This window comes from Rhododendron vialii, chromosome 6a (assembly GCF_030253575.1).
Source record: "Rhododendron vialii isolate Sample 1 chromosome 6a, ASM3025357v1".
Classification (NCBI taxonomy): domain Eukaryota; kingdom Viridiplantae; phylum Streptophyta; class Magnoliopsida; order Ericales; family Ericaceae; genus Rhododendron; species Rhododendron vialii.
The window spans coordinates 3,044,943-3,055,944 of NC_080562.1; the positions used below are offsets into that span (position 1 = coordinate 3,044,943).

General features: G+C 40.5%; 1 protein-coding gene across 1 annotated transcript; it reads left to right on the plus strand.

Moving 5' to 3' along the window:
* Nucleotides 1–242: 242 nt before the first annotated feature.
* Nucleotides 243–947, plus strand: LOC131330923 (uncharacterized). Its single transcript, XM_058364688.1, has one exon. It carries the CDS (start codon nt 243–245, stop codon nt 945–947), a length of 705 nt encoding a protein of 234 aa, XP_058220671.1.
* The last annotated feature ends 10,055 nt before the right edge of the window (nt 948–11,002 follow it).

Below are 11,002 nucleotides of genomic sequence, written 5' to 3' on the forward strand. Positions count from 1 at the left end.
GACCTGTTTTTGCCGATTTATCTAAGCAAGAAAGCATGTTTTTTTTATGAGGATCTGTTGACTGGTGTCATGTGGTGGATGTTATGGAATCAGAACTTTCCTCTATTATTTTTCTCAAATATTGTGGGAATTAAACATGCATTTGGCTTGTGTTACTGTTAGAATTTGCTCTTGCTCTTCCTCTTCTTCTGATACAGAATATTTAGGAGGGGTAAACGTTCTAAATTAGTTCCTCTACATCAATGGAACAGCCAGATATGATCTTTATTCAGGAGTCTAAACTGGAGTGCATGGACAGATTTACTATCCAGAAATTATGGGGAAATGGGGATTTCGCTTTTGCGGTGTCTAATGCCATCGGATCTTCTGGTGGTCTGCTGTCCATTTGGAATAGAAAATTTTTCAAAGCTGATAATATCATCTCCCATAGGTCGTTCATTGTTATGCATGGTGTAATCAATAATTCTTTTCCTTGTTGTTTGGCTAATGTTTATGCTCCGAATGAGGTGGAAGACAGGAGAGTCCTATGGGATGAACTTCTTGGTTTAAAGGGGAATTCCTCTACTCCGTGGTGTATAGGGGGTGACTTTAACGAAATTTCATCTATCAGTGAAAGGAAAGGGTGCCAACGATTGGAGAGAGGAATGAAGGAGTTTTTAGAATTCTTTAACTCCATGGAGCTTCTTGACATTCCAATGATTGGAAGGAAGTTCACGTGGACGAATTACCAAGATCATGCCATTTTGAGTCGGCTGGACAGATTTTTGATTTCTCAACAGTGGCTGGATAGTTTCAAGCTTCTTCAATGGGGGCTTCACCGGCCTATCTCTGATCATTGCCCCATTCTGCTCACTGATGACAGCAGAGATTGGGGGCCCAGACCTTTCAAATTCATGGATATCTGGCTCTCAAACCCAAAATGTATGATTATTGCTAAGGAAACATGAGTGAATACACAGGTGCACGGATGGGCTGGGTATATTATTCTGCCAAAATTGAGAGCCATCAAAGATAAACTGAAGGTGTGGAACAAGGAGGAATTTGGTGACGTCAACATTGCGATGCAAGATAAGGAAGTGGAACTTCATCAATTCGACCTTTTAATGGAAGAGAAAAGTCTTAACTCGGAGGAGATAGCGTTGAGATGCAAGGCTAGAACTGAATTTTGGAGACTCTCTCGCCTGTCTGAAACCTTGTGGAGACAAAAATCGAGACTTAACTGGATGAAATTGGGGGATAAAAACACAAGGTACTTCCAAGCTATTGCTAATAATAGGTATCGGAGGAATATGGTTGGATCAATAAAGGTGAATGACATGGTACTAGAAGACCCCATGGAGATTAAGGCAGCGGCCGTGGATCACTTTACCAACAATTTTAAAGAAGAGAACAACCTGAGGCCAGTGTTGGGGGGAGCTTTCCCTAGGGTTCTTTCTCTAACCACTTCGACCCACCTAGAGAGATCTTTTGAGGAGGGGGAAATCCTTGCGGCGCTGAAGGATTGGAACAGTAGCAAGGCTCCAGGCCCAGATGGTTTCAACTTTTCGTTTGTTAAGAAAGGTTGGGATTTTATGAAGGCTTTGCTACTGCAATTTTTTTCAGAATTCCATACTAATTGCAGGCTCACGAGAGGTATCAACTCGACTTTTGTAACGTTAATTCCGAAGTTAGATTGCCCCAGGTCTTTCAAAGAATTTCGGCCTATTAGCATGGTGGGTTGCATTTATAAGGTGCTGGCTAAAGTCCTAGCCAATAGACTGAAAAATCAATTACCTCCTCTGATTGGTGAATCTCAGGCAGCCTTTATTGAGGGCAAACAAATATTGAATGGTGTTCTTATTGCAAACGAGGTGATTCATTGTTGGAAGAATAGTTCTCAAGGGGGCTTGATCTTGAAAATTGACTTCGAAAGAGCCTATGACTGCGTTAATTGGGGATTCGTTTTAGACTTAAAAGCTAAATTGGGCTTCGGGGAGAAATGGTGTGCTTGGATTAAGGAGTGTTTGTCCTCGGTATCCATGTCCGTCTTGATAAACGGTTCTGCATCTAACGAATTCCAAATTCAGAAGGGTCTTAGACAGGGGGATCCACTATCTCCATTTCTTTTCAATCTAATGGTTGAAGGGCTAAATCTTCTGCTAGAAAGAGCGAAGGATCAGAACCTTATCAAAGGAGCAAGAATTGGTCCGATTGGATCAAATGGAGTTTCGGTATCTCACCTTCAGTTTGCTGACGACACTATTATTTTCTGTAATAAAGATAGGGAGGAGTTGGCTATCATTAAAAGAATTCTGCGTTGTTTTCAACTTTTGTCTAGATTGAAGATTAATTTCTCCAAAAGTTCTTTGTGCGGGGTAAAAGTGAGTCACCAAGTTGTTTCCTCCCTTGCTATGATTATGGGTTGTAAAATTGATCAGTTGCCAATCAAGTACCTGGGGCTTCCATTAGGGGCTAATCCGAACAGAGTGATAACATGGGATCCAGTGGTCCAACGAATGGAAAAGAGGCTTACTGTTTGGCGTAGGAGTTTTAACTCGTCTGGGGGCAGACTTACTCTAATGAATTCATCCCTTAGTAGTCTTCCCATTTACTTCATGTCCTTGTTCAAAATGCCGATGTCTGTTGCGAAGGTGATTGCAAAGATTCAAAGAAAATTTTTTTGGGGCGATACAGCGGAAAGGAGGAAAATTCATTTGGTTAAATGGGAGGTGATCTCGAAAAAAAAGGAGTATGGAGGGTTGGGGGTAAAGAATTTGATGATCCAAAATCTAGCCCTTTTAGCTAAATGGTGGTGGAGATTTTATAAGGATAATGACTCTCTATGGGTGAAGGTGATCAAAAGCAAATACAACTTGGAGCAAAGCTGTTGGTTACCTCGCTTGCCATCCTCAGGTAAGGCCTCGAACATATGGAAGGACATATGTTCGATAGGGGAACCCTCCTCAAGTATCGGGTCAATTATTCAGGAAGGTTTCAGGTTAGTGGTTCACTCTGGGCAGAAGATTTTGTTTTGGAACCAGGTTTGGTTAGGCGACACGACTCTTAAAGAGGAGTTCCCTCGCCTCTACCTTATTTCTACTCAAAAAGAGAAGGTGGTTGGAGATTTATGTGATACAAGTAGTGATGGTAGGTGGAATATGCTTTTCCAGAGGAGGCTAAGGGATTGGGAAGTTCGTCAGGTCGAAGACTTGCTTATGAGGTTACAGCGTGTGACTTTGGATTTGTCCAAAAACGATGCACTGAGTTGGAGATGGGCGACTGACAATTGCTTTTCGGTAAAATCTGTTTACAATAGATGGGAGCAATTGAATTTCGAAACCAACCGGGTGATGAGTTCGATTTGGACTAGCATTAGCCCCCCAAAAGTGGAAATTTTTTCGTGGCAAGCTCTTCAGAATAGAGTGGCTACGAGATCGGTTCTCCTACAAAGAGACTTAATTCCGGATGGACAATCGGTTTTGTGCCCCTTCTGTTCAGTGCATCTCGAAACTCCGGAACATCTTTTCCTTCATTGTCAATTTTCTTGGGATGTTTGGTCGTTGTTGATAGACTGGTGGCATGTTTGTTGGGTGTGCCCTGGCTCTCTAATTGATTTATTCACATGGTGGATAGGTAGTGGTTTCAAAAATCTTGAGAAATATTTGTGGGAAACGACTTTCCATGCTGCAATTTGGTCCGTTTGGTTGGCTCGGAATGAGATTGTTTTCAACAATGCGTCCTGGCGAGTGGAGGATCTTGGGGAGCTAATTAAAACTAGGGTAGCAATGTGGGTCAAGGTGAAGTTCGATATTAAGGTGCACTCGGTGGAAGATTTCAAGGGCTATATTGATGGATTGAGAAAGGAGAAAGTGTAGCTAGTGAAACTTGCAATGAGGATGGGGGCGATCCAATTTTCTGTTGGATGGTCCTCTATTTTTTTCCCTATTTTCCCGCTTTGTTTTCCTCTCTCAGTAAGCGTGTGTGCTTAGTGAGTTTCTCTCTCGATGTACCCTTTTCGAGCTAATAAAATTTTCTTTGCTGAGAAAAAAAAAAAATGGAACAGCCTCCAGGTATAAACTTTCTTCATTCTGTATTTCTTTAAATAGTGCCGACTACGTCATGCTTTTTTGAGGTCTCTCTTGTGACTGCTTTTTCTTTTTTAATTATTTATAACCATGAAGTTACTGTGTTGGAACTGTAGGGACCTGGGTCTAACTCTTACAGTTAGGGCTATTTTTAATCTGCCGTAAGCATGCTCCTGATAACATTTTCCTTTCTGAAACTAAAACTGATGTAGTTACAGTAAACAATCTTTTTTCTAAACATGGATATTTTGCAATGAATGGTTGAGATTTGTTGAAAAACTCTTTCATAAAAGAGTTAACTCTTTCATGGAAAAGTTTTTGAACAAATTCAAACCATTGATTATACATTGGACAGTCACGATATATGTTCTTATTTGGGTCATTTTTTGGTTATGATCAAGTTATTGATTACGGGTAATTGGACTAATTCGTATTGGGTTGCATCCAACTGTAATGAGGATTATGAATGAGCTAGTGCAGTCAAGCGTAGAATAAAAACAAGGCAAATGGCTTAATTGCAAGCCAAATCCTCACACTTAGGCATTCTATTGTTGTCATTCTTCTATAGGGAGTTCACTGCCGGCCCAAGATCTTAAAACTCGTGAAAATAATAAGTGGAATGGATGGTAAGTTGTTTTTAGTTCAGGGTCTATCGTTGTCATTCTTCTATTGCCTCTTGTACAAGGGTGATGCGCCCTTGGAATTCCTTGTGAGTCTTATCACCAAGTTGCTCAAGTTATGGCTAATCAGGAATTTTTTCATATCATCAATTTGTAGTAAACGAGAAAGGTTTAGGGACGTTGAATGCAACCTTAGATCTTAGTTTGCGAATATAGAGCCTTAGAGGTGACCAGCTTTTGAGAAGCAGTTGTACGCATGCATTGGATGGTCTCAACAATATGATGGAATCTACTATCATACGAGGCAGAGAACATCATATTCCCATGATTGGATTTGGTTGACTGTTATAGGGTAGCATGCAGCGTCAATAGTAAAGCCCTCCAATCTGGGTGATGTCCACATTGCATTGTCTAGTGGTGCTCTGCACGCAATGCCCAATAGACTTATTGTCCTTTTATCTTATCCAGCTCATTGGCCAACGTCTGACCAAGTGCACGGAGAATTCTAGCACCTATTCTATAAGCTAAAGGTGCATCTCCAGTAGATTGGTTATTATTGCCACTCGCAAGATGAAAATTCTGTTCTCATCACCACTCCTTCATTTCCAGCCTTCTTAAGCCCAGGTGGTACAAGAGTTGGACACAAAGTGGTGTTCTAGCTTTCTTGTGGCTACTGGAACTTCTCTTTTCGTAAATAGTTAGAATTCATAAGTTTATTGCTTCTGGTTTAGCGAACAGATAAGTGGTTTACTTTCAATTCTGTCATTTGCTCTTATGCAAGTAAGCTACTGTAGTTTTATGACAATGCCAGAACTACTTAGTTAACTCATTATCATTGTTGGTTATATCTGTCTTATTTTACGTGGCAACTTTCTTCTCAACCTTCCTTGAAACCTGGGGAACCACTCAACTTTTTTTTTTGCTCGGCAAACGAATCATTTTATTGAACTCGAAAAGGATACATCGAGGGGAAGAAAATTAGATGAAAGGTGCAACAAACTATCCAACCAAGGTTGGATAGACAATACGCCTAAAGATTACGCTACAACTTCACTTTCCGAATCCCTTCCAGATATCCTTTGAAATCCTCCACTGTATAAACATTAATGTCAAACTTGGCCTTTATCCACATGGCCACTCTAGTTTTGATTAGATCCACTACTTCCCATGCTTGAGCTGAAACATTGTTGAAAACATATCCATTCCTTACAATCCAGATGGATCAGAGAATTGCAAAAAAACATACCTCCCAAATACTTTTTTCCAAGTTCCGAAACCCGTTCTCAAACCACCACGATGCAAGTTCAGCTAGAGAGGATGGGCAAACCCACTGTATTTTCCACCATTCCAGAATACTAGACCAAACTTCCCACAAAATTCGACAATGCAAGAGTAAATGAAGGGGGGTCTCAACAACATCAGAACAGAGGGGACACAATGCCTGTTGGATTTCAGTAATCAAGTTCCTATGAAATAGCACTGACCTTGTTGCAATTCTTCCTTGAACGGCCATCAAAGAGAAGATTTCCACCTTTGGGGGGCTCAAATTCCTCCACAGAGAACCCAAAACACTATTACTTGATTGAGTCTGAAGTTCCCATTGCCTATACCTTGGGTTACCTCTAGGAGCTAACCCAAGGAGGATTAAAACGTGGGAGCCCATTATTGAAAAAACTCAAAAGGGATTAAATTTTTGGCGATCGAGAACCATCTCTACAGGGGCAAATTAACTCTTGTTAATTCCAACTCCAGTACGCTGCCAACTTACTACATGTCATTATTCAAAATGCCAACGGCAGTAGCAAGGACCCTTGAGAAAATACAGAGATAGTTTTTTTGGAGAGATACACCGGACAAAAAGAAGATGCACCTGGTTAGTTGGGAGGGGATTTCCAAGAAGAAAGAAAACGGGGGTTTAGGGGTCAAGCGATTGATACAACAAAATCTGGCTCTACTTGCTAAGTGGTGGTGGCGGTTCGGTAACGAGAAGGACTCTCTCTGGGCAAAGGTTATTAGAGGGAAATATAATCTAGACCGAAGGAGTTGGCTCCCGTACATACAAGACAATGGCCCAGCTTCAAATGTCTGGAGGAATATTTGTTCAGTGGGAAATAATGACTCGGACCTTGGTTTCTCCATCCGGGCGGGATTTCAAGTGCAAGTAAACTCAGGCCGTGATACACTGTTTTGGAATCATGTGTGGTTGGGTAATTCAGCTATGAAAGAGGACTTTCCACGACTGTACTTGCGTTCCACGCAAAAAGATGCTGTTCTGAGCGAGGTTTGTATCGGAAGGGGCAGTAACAATTGGGATTTGCAATTTAGGGGAAGGTTGCGCTTACGGGCGAGTCAACAACTGGAGGAGATGAAGCAACGACTGCAGGGAGTGACCTTAGATCCATCAAAACCGGATTCCGTGCATTAGGTACTAAATGGGCTTACTTTAAAATTAGACTAAGAAGGTTGTTTTTTCTTTCTCTCTCTCCTTGTGAGTGTGTGTGTATGTGAATGTCTGTGTGTGTGAGAGAGAGAGAGAGAGAGAGAGAGAGAGAGAGAGCAACACTAGGACAGCTAGAAATCTAGGAGACATAGCATTAGACACATTTCCCATGTGATTTAGATCTTTGGAGTTTATTTCAGTGCTAAACAGTTGGCTCGTCAATTCTTGGAGGCATGTCAAGCAACTTGGGGTGAAAAAAAGCTTGTTCAGTTCTGAACAATTTCCACCTAGCTGGCTATTTTTATCCCTGTATATTTTTAACCGTTTCTCAGTATGGTGCTGAAAACCTTTGGGACTCTTGCCTGTGGATTGGCCAATTCCATGTTATTCATGTGGTGCACTGGACTAACTGAACGGGGCTTACGATCTTGCGGTCATCATCTTTTCTTTTTTTTTGGTTTTGGATTAGGGGATAATAGTTCTCACATTTGTCTTCTTTACACCATCATAGTTTGTATCTTTACTTTCCAAATTTTTACACTTTTTCAATTCTTCTCGTTGAGACGAATGACTAATATGTCATATTTTATAGTTGTTTACGTGGTCATCTTTGGATTTGGATTTGGATTAGGGCAGTAACAATTTTCGCATTTGTGTATTTTAGACCATCATATCATGTCATTTCACGTTCCATATTTCTATACTTAGTCTTCTCGTCGAAACGAATGAGCAATATGTAATTTCACAGTTATTCACGTGGTCGTGAGAACTAACTGAACAGGGCTTACCATATTGTGGTCATCGTCTTTTTCTTTGGATTTGTCATCATATTTTTCTGCCAGTGCACACATTTTGTTTCTCTGGTAGAGCAATAAATCCGTCAGAATCCAAGTTTGAAGCCAATGTGTCAAATTTGGGGATTGTATGAATTGCCCTTTTGGTTTCCTCTATCACTTGAAGGGTTTATGCTTGGTTAGTTTAAAATTTATGTCTCAAGGCTTATTAATTTGGTATTTTGAATGGAACGGCGATAGGTATATCTACATATACTAAAATATATATACCTGGTTCGAATTGTTCTCTTGTTTCGTTCAACACTTCAACACATGGTAACAGATGCTCATTTTGGTGTCTTAGTTGATTTCCGTATATCAGAACAAATTGTTGGTTAGAACTTAAATGCTGCATCCTTGAATGCTTTTTATTGTACATTACTAAATACTCAAAATAATCACAATATGGATGTGCACTTTGTGATTGTGAAGCAAAGCTCCTGCCCCTTGCAAAGATCACTGCCTTCTAATTACACTATCAAGAAAATTAGCAGCCTTTTTTTTTTTTGCTCGGCAAAACGAAACATACATATAAACTCGAAAGGGTACATCGAGGGGGCTCGAGTGACGAAAGCTAAACAAACTTACACAAACAATCAGCAAAAGCAGAAAAACAAAACAAAAAAAGCCACGCTCCTTACAATGACTTCCAACAAAAAATTGGAGGAAAAAACAAACACCTCATACACCACTGCAAACAATCTTTACAGTTTCAACATTCTAATTCCATCCAAAAAAACCTTAAAATCCTCGACCGTGTACACCTTAATTTTGAACTTTGCCTTAATCCACATAGCAACTCTAGCTTTAATCTGCTCGCCCACAACCCCAGCTCCCGATGTGGCGTTGTTAAAAACATAATCATTTCTCGTCAACCACAAAAACCACAACGTCGCAAAAAAAGTAACTTCCCACAAATTTTTCTCCAAATTTCTAAATCTACTTTCCATCCACCACCCGAAATGAGCTTCCAGAGATGCGGGACACACCCATCTCAAATGCCACCAGTCTAGAATTTGTGACCAAACATCCCACGAAAAGTGACAATGCAAAAATAGGTGTTGCGAAGTTTCCAAGTGCAGCGAACAAAAAGGGCACAGAGTAGATTGGCCCTCTGGAATCAAATTTCTACCCAAAAGCATAGAACGCGTAGCCACCTTGGATTGCAAAGCCATCCAAGCAAAGATTTCCACCTTAGGAGGGCTAAGGTTCTTCCACAGAGCACCCAACACCGGATTTCTTGAGTGCTCATTGCTTTCCCACTGATTGTACACCGATTTCACCGAGAACCGATTATCCGAGGTCCATCTCCAATTCAAGAGATCACGACAAGACGAGTCCAGAAAAATTGGTTGTAACTTCTGCTTTAATTCCTCCACTTGAAAAGATTCCCAATCGCGTAAATCTCTACTAAAAAACAGATTCCATCTATCCATTCCAATACCACCAGAAATTGCACTGACAACTGCTTCTTTTTGAGTAGAAATTAGATACAGACGGGGATACTCCTCCCTAAGAGTTGTGTCCCCCAACCATACATGGTTCCAGAAAGAAATCTCCAAACCGGAACGAATTTGGATTCGAAAACCCTCCTGGATGATATTTCCGATACACGAGGACACTTCCCCAATTGCACATATATCCCGCCAAAAATTTGAGGCCCTACCAAAGATTGGCATACTAGGAAACCAGCAACCCTGCTCCAAATTGTACTTCCCTCTGATCACCCTCACCCACAACGAATTAGACTCTTTATTGAACCTCCACCACCACTTGGCTAGAAGGGACAAATTTTGCACCATCAATTTCTTCACTCCTAGACCCCCATTCTCCTTTTTCTTGCAAATCACCTCCCATTTAACCAGGTGGAGTTTCCTCTTGTCTATCGTGTATTGGATCAGTTAAGCAAAGATAACATTTAAAAGCTTCCTCAAATCCTTCCGAATGAGGAAGGTTTCTTACTCCACAAAACCTGTTCCCAATCCTTCAAAAAGTATTTCGATGGTCATGGTATTATGCATGATCTCGGAATATGTCCACAGTACTTAATTGGAAAGATACCCTGAGAGGAACTATCACTGGATAATCTTCTTGTAGTCTTGTTTTTTTTTCCTTTCCCTCATTTTCCTGATGTGCTGCCTTGTGAAATGAGTTTTATTGATTGTGACTTCTGTCTCCTCTTTTTTTCTCTCCTCCTCAAAATAGATAATTTGACTTCAGGACAATATAGTCTACCATCCGGACGTTTCTTACATAGGCGCTATAGGTTTGTGCTTCTGGATTGCCAGACATCAGAGCGGCATAATATGCATGAGATATAGCTTTGGTGTGATACTTGGGGCTACTGGTAGGAAGTGTCAGATGTGTTGGTGGAAGCAAGAATTTTGAAGGATGCATTATGTCCATGATGCATGTGTGCAACCTGATCGAGTATGCATTACCCTTCTGTTACATGATTAAAAAACTTATGTGAGTTTTTTTTTTTTTTTTTTTTTTGATTGGCAAGTTTTTTGTAGTTATACTAAGTTTTGTCACAATACCGCAAGGATTATATTTTATGAGCACTCAATAATAGATCACCAGCTCCTATATCTTGCTTAGTGTGATAGTGCTTTACCATTCCTAAGGACTATGACCTTTTTTGCGTTGTTTATTGTCCGAACTATATCGCTAGTAGTAGATCTGGGATAGACTGCAACATGTTTGTTGGCAATCGCTAGGTGGCTCCGTATCAATGTACAACTCTTGTGACTTTGGCATCCACTTTTTATTGTGCTCGAATGGATAAACTTTTTACTGGTTCTTTGAAAATTGAGGAAAGTGTTTTATGAAGGTTTGGGCGCCTTATGGATCATCACCTTAATTGGATTATAGAACATATACCTTAGCTTTATTTAATCTGTATTTTGCATTGTGTACGTACAATAGAAGAACTAAAATAGCTGCAATTGTTTCTCAATGCTGGTTATTTGGAAATCTAATCCAGAAACATAAATCGACATGGATGACCTCTTCTGAGCAGGTAACCTGATGTCATAACAGCGG